The 17,565-nt window shown below is 28.6% G+C and overlaps 2 protein-coding genes and 1 long non-coding RNA gene across 4 annotated transcripts; 1 reads left to right on the top strand and 2 right to left on the bottom strand.

Moving 5' to 3' along the window:
• Positions 1 to 7,555: 7,555 nt before the first annotated feature.
• LOC122851637 lies at positions 7,556 to 11,825 on the top strand. Its single transcript, XR_006373714.1, has 4 exons — positions 7,556 to 7,685; positions 9,615 to 9,865; positions 10,022 to 10,180; positions 11,718 to 11,825. It is a non-coding gene; the product is annotated as an uncharacterized LOC122851637 (long non-coding RNA).
• On the bottom strand, positions 8,990 to 12,524 carry LOC122851632 (probable serine/threonine-protein kinase DDB_G0283337). The gene is made up of 10 exons (XM_044150988.1): positions 12,310 to 12,524; positions 12,057 to 12,237; positions 11,660 to 11,925; positions 11,378 to 11,580; positions 11,046 to 11,305; positions 10,440 to 10,956; positions 10,195 to 10,301; positions 9,609 to 9,789; positions 9,359 to 9,547; positions 8,990 to 9,271 (listed from the first exon to the last, which is right to left on the bottom strand). Exons 1-10 carry the CDS (start codon positions 12,522 to 12,524, stop codon positions 9,039 to 9,041), a joined length of 2,352 nt encoding a protein of 783 aa, XP_044006923.1. The 3' UTR covers positions 8,990 to 9,038.
• A 749-nt stretch (positions 12,525 to 13,273) lies between these two features.
• On the bottom strand, positions 13,274 to 16,596 carry LOC122851634. Of its 2 annotated transcripts, none has more exons than XM_044150994.1 (5): positions 16,014 to 16,596; positions 15,352 to 15,575; positions 14,773 to 14,974; positions 13,600 to 13,770; positions 13,274 to 13,496 (listed from the first exon to the last, which is right to left on the bottom strand). In XM_044150994.1, exons 2-4 carry the CDS (start codon positions 15,536 to 15,538, stop codon positions 13,629 to 13,631), a joined length of 531 nt encoding a protein of 176 aa, XP_044006929.1. In that variant the 5' UTR covers positions 15,539 to 15,575; positions 16,014 to 16,596; the 3' UTR covers positions 13,274 to 13,496; positions 13,600 to 13,628. The 2 variants fall into 2 exon arrangements, with proteins under 2 accessions (XP_044006929.1, XP_044006928.1); XM_044150993.1 differs by having other exon boundaries at positions 15,352 to 15,556; positions 16,014 to 16,594.
• Positions 16,597 to 17,565: the final 969 nt, after the last annotated feature.

The following is a 17,565-nucleotide window of genomic DNA, read 5'->3' as shown; positions in this document are numbered from 1 at the left end:
TTGAATTTTAGCAAAAAGGTAAATTATTGTAAAAAAAAGGTAATAAAAAGAAAAATGTTTTATCTCAGGTATAAGGGCTGTTTAAAAATTTTCAACCTTTTTTTTTTCCTTTTTATTTATTTTTTTTTTTGAGCGGTCGTGTATCGGCTTAAGTGTTTGCCGAATGTAGTATCCTTACTAAAATATGCTTAGAAGTTTGCCGACAAAGAAAGCGTAAACAATTAAGAAAAAAAAAATATTTTTGAAAAACCGTTTGCGGAAAAACGGTAAATTCAGTTTTAAATTTAGAGGTATACAAAATTCTTTGTTAAGATGTTAGCGCCTAGCCTTGAATGACCAGATCAGCTCATTCATAGTTTCGAATTAAAAATAAAATTAATATTTACATTTTGTTGCTCCGATTCATTTGATCACCTTATATACCCTCATATAATTTTCCTTAAATATATTCATTAATAAATATAAATTCTAATACCATGTATAAAAATTTCTATTGATTAATATTACTCCTTTTTTTTCAAGATAAATAAATTATCGTGTATTTTAAATAAATTTAATTATATTAAACAAAAATTACCATAAATAATTTGACCTCATTGAATTTTAAAATTCGTAATATACTAATATTTTTTTCATGAGTCAACCAAGAGTCAATATTTAAAAAATTGCAGAATTTTATGTAGGCCAGTTGCGTGCCTGAGATTGCAAACCCAAGATAATACAAAGTAATTTGTTTTTTTTTTTTTTTTATGATTTAAAATTAATGGGTTTTTGATTCGGAAAATGAGTGTAGAAATTTTTACTCATATTAAGTATACAAATGAATCACGCTATGTACTGAAAGTTAAATTGTCACTGATATTGCAAAATAATATAGAGGGTAACATATAAAAAAATAAATAAACAAAATAAAAAATTACAAGAGGGCAATAAGACGATGGCGACAAGCAGTCTAGTGATACATTCTGAGAGATACCATATACTTAAAGCAAAAGTATTTGTGAACATGTACATGGGACATTGAGAGTTTATTTATTTATTTATTTTTTGTTAACGCACTTTGGCCTCAAGTTACACCTGTGTACACACTCACTAACCTGTCCCCCCTTCACATAATTCCAAGAAAAAAAATTCAAAACAGGCAATCAGTACCTATACTCTTCCCTATATGCATTTTACTTTCTTTATTTTTAATATTCTTATTTATCGAGTATTTATTTTTAAATATATAATTATCGTGAATTCTCGTAGCCCCTTTTCTCCTCCAGCCACTTTGAGTCTGATTAAAAACGTATTATCAATAGTTGATAATAAACACAACGTACGCGAGCTACTCGAATTGCTGCTGTCAACATGTGATTCATATTTTTTTTTTTATTCAAATATGTGTAATTGTGTATACTGTATATACACATGAACGAGAAAAGTTTAGATAATGAACCAGGTCGAGTTAGTGTTTGACATATCTCATATGTCAGGTTATCGTTTATTTATATAATTTTTTTTTTCTTTCTTTTTAATGTTTGTGTATTTTTATTTTTTATCAATTCAATAATAATGTGTGTATATATAGGCTGGAGATATTTATATTTCAATGTTTACTGATTTTTTTTTTTCTTTTTTCCAAGACAATTACGAGAACGAAATTTTTTTTTTTTTATCAAAGAATTTGCACTGATAACAGGGTAGATATACGGTTATTAAAATAAACTAGGTCAACCTTGAGATATATCGGTTATTATATTGCTACAGATAAACATCAAGTTTAAATGTCTCAAAAATCAAAATAAAATTGATAAAAAAAATTATTGACTCACCATTACTGCAATTGAGTATTGGATTTTGGATTAATGTATTCGACTTATTTCCGCTGCAATATTAATAATAATTTTTTAAATTAATTTCATAAGTAAAATAAAAAAAAAAATAAAAAATGGAATTGAAAAATGAAAATACGAGCAAGTTTGGAAGACCTCGGTAAATGAAAGGTCTAGAAAAGCAATGACAATTTTCTTTTCATAATAAAAAAAGAAGAATATTAATTTACGTTCATTTTAATAAATGATTAAAAATAATTTCTTGTGTAGTTGGAGACAAAGCAGCTGATTTTAACGTCAAGATTGTTGTTAATCGCCATAGACAAGTGTTGAAACGTAGTTCAAACATTTTTGTACAATTATAAATGAGTATTCGAATTGTTACAATGTCTAATTTTAATTTTATTATTTTATGTTAATTTAGTTTGAGGCCTGATAAAATTATGAATAATTTTTATATTTTAATTTCCTTAAGTCTAACTTTTATCTGCATATATATTTACAAAGAATTCTCATAAATTTTATTATTCTTTTTTTCAAATAAAAAGTAAATAAAAAAATATAAATTCATATATATATATATATTTTAAAATTCTTGATATTTTAGTAGTTTATAGTTTTGTGTTGTTATTCATTTAAAAAATAAAATAATAAAAATATTTTATGATTGTTGGACATATCTATTCCAAGTTCAGTGATGCATGAAACATGGAGGGAAAATTTTGTTCACAATACCAGAAGTGCTAGAGTGCTTTAACATGCAACAGAACAAGGGAGCAAAAGAGAGAAAAAATATTTTACAAAATTCCGCACCTTCACTTACGTATCATGCACCCGTTTATTTTCCATCTCGTATATATATGTACATACAGTTATTCTACACCAAAAAATATATATATATCTGTATAAATGACGTATGGCATGCTGAGGCACTCTACACCCCCAAATTTGCATTGAGTCATTAGCATAGTCCAAGTAACTTGGTTCTATTTGTACATATATATATAAAATAGTTGACAACAAAAATGTATGTATATATATATTGACCCCCAAGAATGAATTACAGCCAAAAGGGTTGAGTTATGAACGAAATTATTCGTCCGAGTGAATTTATGCGGTGTCGCCTGACTAACAGTGTACGAATGAAGTATTATTAATTGCCATCGCAATGAATCCGACGGCAACGACCAGCCCTCTTTGAGTCACCCGTTCGATTCATTCGAAGCTCATCAAAATAATATTAATCATTAATTGAAACTTTAAAAACTCAAACATTATATTAAATCAAAAAAAAAAAACAGAATAACATTTTCTTTTTTAATATAATTTAAATTTTAATTCGAAAGTAAAAATTTATTTAATTATTTATTATACGTTGATCACAATTATTTCTTGACTGAATGAATTTTGTGAATGATATAAAATTAAATGAAAATTACATGTATGAATGAATGACTATATTATATATACTCAATTCATCGAGTGTGTAATTTACGAGGAATTACATCATATATGTATACCAAGTTTGATTTTTGAAACCGCGAAAAGTCACACGGTATGACATATAATGGAGTAAATGATTCGGGGGTGTGTACATATACAGGTTTGACGTTTTGCGTATGCAACCAGTCATAAAAAAAAAAATAGAAAATACATATTGGAAGGGGGGAAAAAAAGGTCAACAATAGTGAACCAAGTATGGATGGGCTTTGACATGGAAACCGAGTTGTATTGCATAGTTTCTATATATGTTGTGCGTGGGTTACAAGAGTGGCATATAATTACAGTCGTGCTTAAACGCTGTTAAACGCCAAACCAAGGCTCGCACGCGTCTCTATTATGATGCATGGGAGTCGAATTTCGACCCCATGGGTTAGCCGCAGTTTCTCTCTCTCTCTCTTGGCCCCAGTGGTATTGTGGACTTAATAATATACCTCGTGTGTTATACCACGAAAGCAAAGTGTATGGTGCCTATGTGGCTATACATATATTTGAATGTTAGTTGGTATGTATGTGAGTCTATGCAAGTCCCTAATCCCATCACCAACACCATATATAATCATATCTCTGTGGACCAATCTCTCTGAATCATATCCATTTTATATATACATTATCTCAAATTATAAAAATAATTGAAAAGCCTTTTTTTTAATTGGGAAATTCTAAAATAATTTATTATTTTAATTATGGTGGATGTTTTAAAAATATTTGTTGTGTATCAAAAATATAAATATTTTCATCAGCGATTTATTTAAACAATAAAAAAAAATATAAAAGGAAGACATTATCTAACATTGACCTTAGAAAATTTAAATATTCATGTATTTTTTTTATTATTCTTTTAAACTTCTATAAGCTTTTCATTTGGCCTATGATTATGCAAATTTTTATAAATAAATATATAAAATTGTCTGTGTGAAAGATATTTCAAGATTGTTATAAACATAAATTTTGTTTGATAAAAATATATAACAAATATAAAAATAAAATCTCAGATGTTTCTCACAGTTTGGACCCTTTTTAAGACATGAAAAAAAATTGAACCAGCTGAATATGAATTCGCGGTAGCCACCAAGATGACTCGGTGGCCAACCAGAAGAAAGGCATATAGAACCAATATGAAATGAGAGGGTTGAAAATATAGCATGGTCATGCAAGCGTAACGAAGGCTTTGTCGACTTAACTGTCCGATTGTTTTTATAGTTTTATGAAAATTGAGCAACTCAGTATTTCCCTACATAGGTATATTTATTTATATATTTTTTTTATTACTAAATATATTTTTGTTTTTTTATTATTTCATTTAATTTTTTTTACCCCAGTTATATCCGCTCTATCCACAGGGCAATTTTGGGGTTCAGACACAATAATAGTTTTGCGTATATATTTTACTGTTACACATATATATACATGCACATTGTTTCAATTTTCCCATGAAACAAAAACACTTTTTGTATATTATTCCCATTTTCTGCCTGTAAAGTTGTGCACTTTCACCTTCATCCAAGCGCAACCAGAGACAGTAATACTGTGTATGAGGTCGTTATATAACCCTCCATATATTTTACATGTATCCTAGATAACCACACAAGCCCAAGTATCATCATCCACCACATCCATACCCGCACATCAAGCATATAAAGCTCCTTCAACAGTCGTTTTAATTCAGAACGAAAAGTTTTGCTTCGCTCGTTACTTGGCAATTACCAACGCAGAAAACGATTGGACTATGCTACTTCGTTATCCTCACGCGCGCATACACTCGTTGGCAAGTCGTTTTAAAAACATACAAGAGATGAGAAGCTGAGTAGTTTTGTAAGAGTTGAATGAGGAAAAAACAAAACTAGAAAATAAACTGAATAAGAAAAAAAATTGAGCTGATTCAACTCAACTCGTTGATGAGAAACAAAATAAAAATGAATATGAAAATTTTAATCCTCATAAATATACAAGATAAAACTTGTGCATTTTAATTTGATAAAGAAAAAAAAAAATACGACAAATAATTTTAAATAATAATATTATAAATAAAAAACAAAATTAAATGGATTTTTTTTTATTTTAAATAAAATAAAAAAAAGGCTTTCTTTGATCGGCATTCTTGCGAATAAAAGCCAACTGATAACCAAAATATAAAACCAAATATATAATCCATCTTTATAAATTCACAACGCCTTTTTCAATTCTACGGGTATTATCCGGGTTTTGTCCAAGTAGCTTTAAAAAATAGAAAAATAAATTTAAAAAAAAAAAAAATCAACGTCGATCATAGTATTATATATCACATTGGTATTGTGATGGGGAAATTGCTTATACATATTTGCTTATTTCAAAATCACTTTGAAATTTATCCGCTTTGCTTCTTTCCACCAACAAAAAAAAAAAATAAAATAGTTAAAAATAAGAAAGGTATATAATATGCGTAAGGTTGGACAAGCAATGATACGAAAATACTGGCACGCGTTCATCGTTGGCCAGTCGATTGATCCGAGACACGCGACATCAATGCTGCAATCAGTACGCTTGACTGACGGGGCACCCGTATTTTTCGCATCTTTTATTCGCTAATACGTTATTTATGAACTGCCCACAACAAAAAGAATAAAAAAAAAAATCATATTTATATCGAAAAAAAAAATATAAATAAATAAATAATGAAAAAAATATGATAAAGGAAGCGGTCACTTGAATACTGGACGTGTGTGATTCAGTGTGATTCCGCCCCCGTAAAATTCAAGATGAAAAATTATTGAGAATATTATATCCCCATCGCAAACGACGACCGTAGTATTTTATTTTTTTTTATTTTCATTATTTTTCTTTGTATCACGATGAGTAAAAAGATTCCACTTATCCAAGTGACTGGTTGTCCAGCAGACGAGATTCGAAGAACGATTGAAAAGACGTCCCTGGATCAAACGACAATAGAAGATGTCTCATGTATATATCATAAATACATGAACGCATATATACACGTACATCATTCTACATAAAACGCAGCGAAAAATATATATTTTTTTGCAAACCTTCTCTCAGTTGACATGAATTTTTATTCCCCAACGTAGATTATCCTGTCGTTGGCAGTTGAGAAACCGGAGACATTATGATTTTCACCACCCCAGTACTATCTGTAATTTGATCTTGGATTATAGGTTTTTTTCTTTTTTTTTTAATAACAACTGTATGTCGCTGGGGAGATGTTAAAATATTTTATTTTATTTTTTTTGTCAAACACATGCAGATGGATATATTTATGGAGTAAAGGACGCGGACATTTTAAGAAAAAAAAAAAAAAAACAAAAAAAAAATTAATAAAAACTTACGACAATATTTTGGGATTCATATTTTGTCGGCTCATGTTAACTGTTGACTGCTGCTTTTGCTACAACAAATAAAAAAAATATATGTTATATATTGAGTTGAGAAAACAAAACATAAAACAGTCACAAATCATTGTGTAGAATATGGTAAAAAGACAAAAAAAAAAAAAAAAAAACATAATATTTTAAACTCAATTTATGCAAAAAATAAAAACGAAATAATGAATAATTATTATTTTATTGTTGATATTACGTACCCATTGTATTAATTTGATATTTTGATGACTGTTTACTTTGACGATTGATTAATATTGTTGCAAAATTGACGAGGAAAATTTTGGCTAATTATACCCAAGCCACAGGACGCCACGAAATTGCGCCATCTTGAATGACGCCGTGAATGACAATATGGCGCCGAATAATTTTAGTACCAATTTTCGCCACGATCTCAATTGATAACTTTATAATCTACTGTATCATCGATATATTTATCTCTTTTTAATTTTCAAGGTCCTCAGTCAAGTCACAATAGCCACCATTGTTTGACGCAGTTGGACATCAACATCAATCAAAATAAAAAATATTTCAAGTTAAACATTGACAGTGCAAGTAAACAAATCCATCAACCGTTACCTGTGTCTTGACGAAGTTACCGCAAAATGGACTTTTTATTGTTGAATCATCCTCGAGAGAATTTTTTCAAGTGTCGAGACATCAAACACTTGAATACCAGACATCAAGTGACAAAAAAAAAAAATAACCACAAAGGATTCAATTTGAGGTACGTAGACACAATGATAAAAAATTGTTTTATATTTAATTAATTGATTTATCTCTCGCCAACATAATTAAATATCGGATTTGAAAATTAGTCAACCTGTATTGTCATTTTATTTGACATCCCTTTAGGTATAAATATACATATATGTATGTATATAAATGTATTTTTATTTGGACTCACTGGAGGATTAGCTGTGACAGTCATTTATCCGAGGGTTCTTTGTCAAGACAACCGTAGTGATAGTATTGGATCCAAGCCGATGAAAGAGTGAGAAAGCTTCTTTGCATTATTTCCAATTCCATCGGATTTATTTCAGCACTTGGGGTGTGGTAAGCTCTGTTGTTAGTACATTGTCAAGACAGCAACGCAACGAGATAAAACAGTAGCATCATCTCTCTTTTTATATTTCCCATTCAATTCACCAACTCTTCATCTACCACAGACACCCGTCTTGGTTCTAATAACGAGGAATTATCACAACGATACAATACGATAGCATTCTCTTTGATGTCGAGCGTTGAAAATAATATCGTGGCTAATGGAATAAGATTATACATAATATACATGTATTCATGTTGAAAATACTTTATTATAAAACACCAACACACATACACATACTATTATAAACGTGATAACTCAGAATGACGTTGATCATACTAGTTTACTTGCATAAAGATATCCTGACAATTCAGTGTGAAACACGTATACCCCATCCTTTTTGGTTCATTGGATCATTCGTCTTCTCTTTTAGCCACTGGAACCACCACGAGCCTTGTCTTCCAGGTCACAGGTGTTATCGTCATTTTCAAACGACAAACTTATTCACCAATTTTCAAACCTCATACCATCTTCTTGTTCATCATATTTTCCAATAATTCACATAGCCTCTGTGTGTGTGTCCACTCATAACGATCAAACTTTGTTTATCAATATATACATAGACATTTTCAACATAAAAAAATAAAAACAATTTTAATATCAACAGCATGATATAAAATTAAATAAGCTTTTATCATATGGAAAATTTTATATTGTTTATTTATACTTTACTCATTGTGTCAACTCTCGTCAATGATTTATACAATAATGCATATGATGATGGTGTTGATGAATTTTAGTCTGTTGTGTTGGGGAAAAAAAAACATTATTATTGCAGATGAAAGAGTCACAATGATGATGAGGCTTATACAGTTGTATATGTACTCTATTGTGTTTTACTGGTTTACCAGTATTTGACATTGTTCAAACACAAGTCATTCACTAGCTAAATGTATATTGTGTGTATATATAGATTGACGATAGGCATGTAATTATTTAGTTCTCTGTGGCGTATAATTTTGGTGTAGACTTTCACGGGTGGTGGTGGTTGTTGAGAGGGTGAAAGTGAGATTAAAAGAGAAATATAAAAATGTTATTGAGATACATGGAGGCAATGATGCCCTGTAGGGGCGTGTGTTGTGGACAGGGCCAAGTATAGAGCTTGTGCAACTGACAGCACAAGACAATCAGCTTATTTTGATACATAATAAAAAAGCAAATAATAATAGTAATAATATTACAAACTGTCAAATGATTCATATAATTTTTATAATAACAGAATAATTAAATTAGATTTTTTCATTAACAAATATTAACAGCTTTGAATTTAATATTTGCTTGTGGTATTTGTATCATAAATTGTTGTACATTATCATTTTTTCTCACGTTATTTTTTGAGTTTGGTTTTTTATTCAATGGTATTTTAGTTGTCACTTTTGAATTGTCCTTATTTTTATTTATATTATCTTCGTCATCATCATTGAGACCTTTTGATTCATTTTCAAGGCAAGAACCCTGGGGATAATCCTCACCCTCTGTAATATAAACATTGGTAGTGTTTTTATGATTATACTGACAAAAAAAAAAAAAACTAGGTCAAGCACAAACTTTAAATTTTTCACCTGGTGATCTGTTTATCTGGGTCATGTCAATTGAATTTTTTTTTTCTCTTACTCGAGTTGTTGTTTTGCCTTTCATATTATAATTTAAAAAAATATCTTTGTCTAAAGTCGTTGTTATGACACTCAAATTTTTTATAATATCAAGAAGACTTGGAGTTTTTTTGAATTTTTTTTCTTCTTTCTTATGTACTGTTGGAATAATAATTAATTTTTTTTTTATGTGATTGATTTAACATTTATTTTTAATCACCTGTAGATGGACTAGCATCAGTAAAAACTTTTTGACGGAACAATAGAACCCCCAGAGGCATCAGACGACTGGCACCTTGCTCATCTATCAGCACTGGAGGTCTTGGCTCTATATATTTTGGCTGTTGTAATATTTCATGCTCACCTGCTAAATCAACGAGTGATACACCAGAGTGTGGCACCTGGTGCAAAAGAAAAAAAAAAGGATCAGAAGCCAAAGCAGTGTGTTGAAACACAAAAAAGAAAATAATAATTCAGGTATCGTTAACAATGAGTCTTGAATGAGTCCACGTGTTTATCTTAGAATTTACTGTGAGAAAAAAAAAAAAGTATATTTATAATAATGATAAAAAAAGCAAAGGTAAAACCCAAAGAGAATAATAGAAAAAAAAAACATTTTTTTTTTTTTTTCAGATGAAGGAATGGTAGTGAAGATTTAGTGAATAGACTTGGAGAAGGTATCTGACGTGACAAGAGTATCTTAAGGTGACTGAGAAAGTGGATTAAGGGTAAGAGTTTCTTATGTGAAGGCGAATAACCGTGAAGACCTGCATAAATGTGTTCCCACGTTACGTAAGTAATCTTACCAGACTCTCGGTCATTAATATTCTCTTGATATTATCAATTTTTTCATTAATAATTATTGAATTTTTATCAAGGATCATTTGTTGTAAAATTGATTCATCATATTTATCTGAAATTTAATTAAATTTAAACATTTTTTTTTTCTTTTTATTTACATTTTTTGTTTTTAATAATATAATATAAAATTCAAGTGAAAAAATTAATCAATTGTAGTGTTATTTAAATTAAATTAACTTAAAATTATTACTTGGTTGAAGTACAATATGTAATGGAGTAGATAATTGTCGTTCATCATCATAACTAATATTTTGACAAATTACTTGGCATACAAGCTGATTGGATAAATTTAAAATTGATCCATTAGATATCTTTTTTGTAGTAAGTCCAGATGTAGTTATATATTGTTTAAATTGAACTGTATTATTATTTGAATCATTGCAAATCATGTTGCATGGTTGTTGAATTTTTGACTTTGTTGTTTCATTGTCAAGATACAATTTTGCCATATTTATCATTTCAAATTGTTGAAAATTAATGGATTTAAGTTTTATATGTGTGAGAGCATCTTTCTTACTTGCTTTGTCATCATCTAAAACCAATTTTGTAAATTCACTATTCATCATGACTTTTTGACGAGTTGGAAAGGTGTTACTTGCTGGTTTTTGACTGGTAAGATTGTCTGAATGATAAATCTTTGTTTCCGGTAATTTTAATAATTGTTTTTCATTGTTGTTTTTAATTTTATATTCTTGACTAGTTCTATTCTAGCCAAATAAAAAAAATTATTTAATTTTAATATATTTTCTTTTAAATATATATTTTAGTAATAATGTTTTTTTTTTTTTTATATTACCTGAGGAAAAAATGATGGTGTATTATGATTTTCTGAATATATTGAAGCTCGGTTTGATTTTTCTTCTTCTGGAAAAGTTATTTTCTTGTTATTGTCTTCATTGTTATTAATTGTTTTTATCAGTAACGTTTCATCAGCTTCTGAATTATTTATTTCTCTTGCTGAATAATCATCTGAGTATGGATTTCCATTTTGTGGTTCATAATCATCATCATCATCATTAATATTATCACCATTATTATTATCATAATCACGATTAGCTATATATTTAAAGAAAAAAAAAAAGAATAGTATAATACGTTGATGAAATATTATTTATTAATAAATTTTACCTCCATAACGATTATTAAAAAATCTAAAAAATCCACCATTATGATTATTAAGATAATCAACAAGGTCAGAAGGATTTCTTGGACAATGTGGATACTGACGATAACATATGTCTGGATTTCCTTTATTTGCATAACCCATCAATGCTGATTTACCAAAAGCAATTAGCGGTGAAGATGTACCCGGTGCCAAGGCTGTTAAAAGGCTATAAAATAATATCTCTATAACATTCAAGTATAGTTGACATTATTGAGATTTAAGCTATTATTTTAAACAAAGCATACCTGATGATAGAATTCATTCCAAAATCTGAATAATTTTGTTTGTATCCTGAGCTTCCAGGTTTAACACCAGTTGCAACTTCGCATAGAATTCTCGGTACACATTTACGATCGTCATATTGCGATATAGATGAGAGTGCGTCAAGTAAGTTGACACCTAAAATACCAGGACGGAAATCTGCGTTTGATGGCATTGGATAGCTTGGCGGAAGTGCAGGTGGATATCCATAATGGTTTGGTCGATGACCCGACTGTTGAGGACCTCGTTTCTATTGAAAAGAAAAAAAAAGAATGAGTAAAATGTAAATACATTTTTATATATTTTCAATTGTGAAAGTCAATATAAATTTAAATAGTATACATTAACATGAGAATATTTATAAATTCAAAATTAACTCACCAATATATTTGGTTTATTGTAAAAATTATTTTGAATTTCTGGATACGTCGGATAAGGATTGTACTCGTATGGTTTATTAGAATCAATATCTCTTGTTTCTGAAAAAAATCCAGATCTTTTTTCAGCTACTCTTGAATTTTTTTTATCAGCAATTTGTTGTGATGCCAATTCATTCATGCACCTATTTTTATTTATCATTAATTTATTTTCATTTTAATATTTATTGTAAAATAAATTAATTATAAATACTTACTCTAAAATATCTCTAACACTGTTGTTTTTTTCAGATACAAAAAAATTACAACGAGCGAGTTTTTTAAAGTCCCGTTGAACTTGAACCGGACTCGTGTGGATTGCTTGAGTCTCAAGACCCAGAAACATTGCAAAAACGAGGACAAGGCTGCTTTTTACAAGCAGGGTCACTTTCATTTGTGACCAGTAGGACACTGAACTGTGAGATGTACACATGTTGAAAAATGCCTCTTTACACTCTTCAAGTCAAACAAGGCTCTCACAATTATTTCCTGTTTTCTTCTTTTGTTTGAAATATGCAACAATAACTCTGCTATGTTTATACGTGAGTAATACAATTTTTGTTTTATTTATTTAATTTTTTTTTTTAATTACTCTTGCTTTTTGTTTGGTAAACAATTTTATAGAATCAATATTTCATTTATATAACAGCTATTAAGTACACTTGTAATTTTTATATTGTTTGAATTAACGTTCCATTAACTAATGGAATTTCTTATCAAACTTTTAATAATTTATAAATTAAAACTCTAATTTTTATGTAAAAAAAAAAATATCCAAGTACCTCCAGAGTAAAATTAGCTGTTTCCAGTATGAACGATTTCTCGCAACTGATCGTCTCGGGTTTCTTTTAATACATTTCAAGCTTCGATATATAGCCGTGGGCTGGTTAAACCTCATTAACAAACTCTCTCTATGTCAACCTACATTTTATCCATCAACTCGAATCTTCATGTGTTTACATGCGAATGCAAAACATCCACTTATTTACAAAAAAAAAAAAAATAAGATCTTATGAAATCCCAGATTACAAATAGTAAAAAAACAAACGATTTCTTTTAGTTTCTTGTTTTATTATTATTTTACAAAAATTTATTCTAAAAATTAAACAAAAAAAAAAAAAAGAAAAAGTTCAACAACTCATCAATATTATTATTATTATATAAAACATACATACAGTCGTAAAAAAAATAAACCTGAGTCAATTATCACCAATGTGATTTACAACAATTTGACTTGTTTTAATTAACAATTCATCGTTGAATATTAATAATAATAAAATTTATCAAAAATTATATACAAATGAATTTGATAAATTAACTATTATCCACCATTAAATACCACATGTTGAAATATTATCATATAAATAATTCAGTATGTTGAAAAAAATAAAAATTTCATCAGCATCTATAAATAGAAAAAAAAAAAGAAATTATATTTATTTAGTAATAGTAAATATTCAAGCAGTTTTTTTTTTTTATTATTGTTTGAAAAAAGTTTTTAAACTTACAATTTTTTTTTAACGTTAACTTTCTTTCTTTAATCCGAGAGTGTTGTCTCATCACACGCTCTACCACGTTTAGCAAGTTGATGACATAACGTAGGGCTTCTGACAATCTCCCCAAGGAAGACACTAAGCAAGTAATTTTCCTTCATAGTATCCGTTGGTGTTTTGTACTGTCTGAAATTAAAAAATCATGTAATCATCTTCAAATTTCCTTTGATATCGTTGTCTTTAGATCCTCTTGTATTCAAAATGGTTGCTATTAAGACAAGGGTATTTACTGAGTAACAGAAGCTTGAGAAAATTTTTAATGTATGTCCGAGTTGAAGGGGGTAAAAATATATCCAACAGTATAGAAGAGATGAGAATTATCGAGATGCATTAGGGTACGTGTGCCAAAGCCATTAAGGCTATCTGGTTCTAGTGTTACTTACAACTAAATTTAGTGTAAGCTCAATACCAAAAAAAAGAAATGGTACTTAGTGGATAAAGACAGGATAAATACAACAAAAGGGAGCAAACAATCTGAAGTAAATCCCAAGACGCGTACGTCTTTCGTTCACGATCTTGGCTTTACGATGCTGATGCTGTTAGTAAAGATTCTTGTCCCATTAGTGTGCCATAAACTAAATAAACCAATGATACCCATGTAACTCTCTATACCTGCTTATTTTTTATCTTTAAAAATATACCTTGACGGTTTTTTAAAAATATATATATTTCGAAATTAAATTGTGTCACACACAAATTAGTCCAAGAATAATTTATATCTTTATAATGTCATATATTTTTTTTTCACTATTCCAGTCTCTTTTTTTTTTTGTCATATAATTGATGAAGACAATATAAATTGCTATTTCATGTTGTGAAATTTTATTTTTACTTTTTTCAAAGCCAAATTGCAAATTGAGGTTCTTCGTGGATCATTGATTTTGGGATAAATTGTTTTCAAACAATCAAACAGAGAGTTGTCCTTAACAAGGCGTAACATGATTTAGAAATCGATGATGCAATGAATATATGATCAAAGGTGGATCATTAATAATATAAGTAAAGTTTAATTTGTATTTTTTTCTGTTGCAACATTGAACTTTGCATGACTTTTATCAGTATTATGGCATGACGTAATTTATTAGTTTTGAAAAAAAAAGATTATTCTTAAAAGCAAAATTTAAATACCTGAATATTTCATCTAAATCTTGATATGAAGATTGACTTTGATTCATCAAACTTATCTCTGCATATTTAGAGCAAATGTGCTCATAGATACAAACACTTTCACCCATCTCAGAAATAAGCCTCTTCTCAACTTGTTCCACATCCAGAATAATTTCTTCCGGATTCCGTATACCAGCTCTCTTCATGCGGCTCATATAGGTTTCTGTCATAATAAAAGAAAAACATTAAATTAATGACATACAATTTAAAAAATTATCAACAATTTCATACACCACTTGAAAATCATAAATCATATTTCTGAATGATATATTTTTTTTTTTTTTTAAGTCTATAAAATTCTCATACTTTCGCTTTTACCAATGATTTTACCATTTGACTTTTTGTATATATAGATTTTATTTTTATTCTTTTTATATATTTTTTTTCTTCATTCAGGAATTAATGTTGTAAATCGTGTTTAAGCATAACATTATTTCCTGTTCTAACAAAATTGCGTGTAAAATGATGATTCAAAATCACTGGCATAGAAATATAATGACATGAAAAATAATAATAATATAAATTTATAATATAACTTACGTGGATTCAAAGAGTATGCAAGTTTTTTGATAAAATTAGTTATTCTGACAGCAGCAATTATAACTGGAAATCCAACAAGTTGTACAGGAAGTTCAAAAGCTGGCTCTTGTGGACTTGGTGCTGATGTCACAAAATCCAGTGTTATCAAAGAGCAAATTAATAATACACATACACGTGATAACTGCATTTCTATTTATTCAGTAACCTTTAAAGATGAATTTGATCTGATGAATAGCAACTTAATTATATTATTAAAATTAAAAACAAAATTGAAAAGTTCATAAAATTTTATATAACTCGTGTTTTGATTGTATACAATTATATTTTTGTATACTATAATTAAAGTTTTTAATTTATTTTATATTTTCTTTACTATTATTTCTTGTAAAAATACAATGAAATTGTAATTTAAATTTTTATTTTTTTTACATTTTGTTTACACTGTTCTTTGTAAACATTTGAAATGAATTTAATTAATTACACTGGCTATATTTTTTTTTTTCAATACTAAAACAAATTTCAATATAAAAACAAATATAAAATAATAATTAAAAAACCTTTTTGTTGGATAAAAAAAAATGTGTAATTATTTTTTGAGTAAATACACTATATATTTTATTATTTTTATTAATTGAATAACAATAATTTTATTGTTTACGTACTTGAAGAGGTGTCACGAGCCTCATCCGCACGGCGGAACGCCTGGTGGCCGCGACAATGGTGGCTGACTGATAAAAACTGGTTGCTAGATGTATGTACCTGTGGTACCAAGCTATTGGAATTCAACACACTCGTTTCAGAGAGAAAGTAAATACCCCACTCAAGTGATATTAAACGTGCCTTGTAATATGCTGGTTGAGTGTGGCCTGGGTTTATATTCAACTGTGATTGCAACATGCTTCTATAAAAAACAAATGGCATAACGTGATCGGAACCACGTCGTAATGCTAATCAAATTTTTCATCTTCAATTAAAAATAATAAATATAAATTTCTAATCAGTTTGAAAACAATTTAGGTCAATTTTCCTCTTTGCAATTTTATTGAGTATCATCAAGATATCAAATGTCAGTTTAATTTGATTAATCAATATGTGTCATGTACCAGTTATTGGATATCATGATGCACGTCACAATTACAGTGAAATCAATACATACATATGTGAAATTATTATTACGTCTTATAAAAGACAGTTATTTATTTCATCATATAGGTGTTGTCATTTCTACTTTCCCCTGAAAAATAAAATAAACAAACTAATAAACTTTCAATCAGACTATATGTATAATCCTTTTTTTTTTTTTTTTCTTTTTATATACATGACATTGTAATATTTTTTTGATTGGATTATATATATGAATACACAAAATGGCAAACATTTTAAAAGTTTTCACTGGATTCATTTCGATAAACTTATTGTTGTCTATATACAAGTATATCCAGTGCCAGTTAATTTAATTTAATACATTAATTGACAAAATTTTCCAAGTACAATAAAGGAAGCTTTTGTCGTTTGTTGAAATTTCTAACAATTTTGTGCTACGTCCCATTTACTTTTTCGCTTGCTTCGTCGATGCTACGGCAAGTTAAGCTCTACAATTTTGATGCTTATTCCTAATGACAGAAGGAGTATGACGTCGTCGCCGTCGAGATAGTTGTTGTTGTTGTTGTTGTTACTAGTTTTGTCCTTTTTTTTTTTTATATTTCTCCCTTTGATAAAATTGTTGTTATCGGCTGAACGACGAATGAAGAAAACTCATTCGCGTGCCGACTAAAATCCCAATGTCTTGAATATTACATGTTGAGTATGCAATCTTCTTTTTCTTTTTCCTTTTCTTTTTTTTTATAAATTTGATCGTTGTACATTAACCAGTTGTACAATAGAAATCTTTTGTCTTCCACCCTTTTTTTTTTTTCCATCTTTCTCTTGATTTTAGTTTCTCTATCTGTGTATGTCTATCAAAGTTTTGCAATTATGAAGGGCTAAAGTGTATAGAACATTTGCTGGATTTGTATAAACATCAACATTAACTATGATGAAATTGTTGGTCATTCAATTTCCGAGAACTGAAATTGCAAGACATTTTGTCATTACTCAATGGGCAATAAGTTAGAAATTAAGAGCTTAAATTTGCGACCCAGTATAATCATTGCATCCATAATTGTTAATAGGGTATCTCTTGGCACATGACTATTCGACGTGATTCCAATTCAA

This window comes from Aphidius gifuensis, linkage group LG3 (assembly GCF_014905175.1).
Source record: "Aphidius gifuensis isolate YNYX2018 linkage group LG3, ASM1490517v1, whole genome shotgun sequence".
Lineage (NCBI taxonomy): Eukaryota > Metazoa > Arthropoda > Insecta > Hymenoptera > Braconidae > Aphidius > Aphidius gifuensis.
Note: the sequence above shows the minus strand (reverse complement) of the source record. Positions and strands in the feature narration are given on the sequence as shown.

What these genes read in the sequence shown, in the direction of transcription:
- LOC122851632 (XM_044150988.1), bottom strand. Translation starts at nt 12,524, where the DNA reads ATGTGTACATCTCACAGTTCAGTGTCCTACTGGTCACAAATGAAAGTG. An exon ending in ACAATAAACCAAATATATTG is followed by an intron (nt 11,926 to 12,056) that starts GTGAGTTAATTT and finishes TCTTTTCAATAG; the next exon opens with AAACGAGGTCCTCAACAGTC. An exon ending in TGATGCTAGTCCATCTACAG is followed by an intron (nt 9,548 to 9,608) that starts GTGATTAAAAAT and finishes TTATTCCAACAG; the next exon opens with TACATAAGAAAGAAGAAAAA.
- LOC122851634 (XM_044150994.1), bottom strand. Translation starts at nt 15,538, where the DNA reads ATGCAGTTATCACGTGTATGTGTATTATTAATTTGCTCTTTGATAACA. An exon ending in TGCATACTCTTTGAATCCAC is followed by an intron (nt 14,975 to 15,351) that starts GTAAGTTATATT and finishes TTATTATGACAG; the next exon opens with AAACCTATATGAGCCGCATG. An exon ending in GATTTAGATGAAATATTCAG is followed by an intron (nt 13,771 to 14,772) that starts GTATTTAAATTT and finishes TTTTAATTTCAG; the next exon opens with ACAGTACAAAACACCAACGG.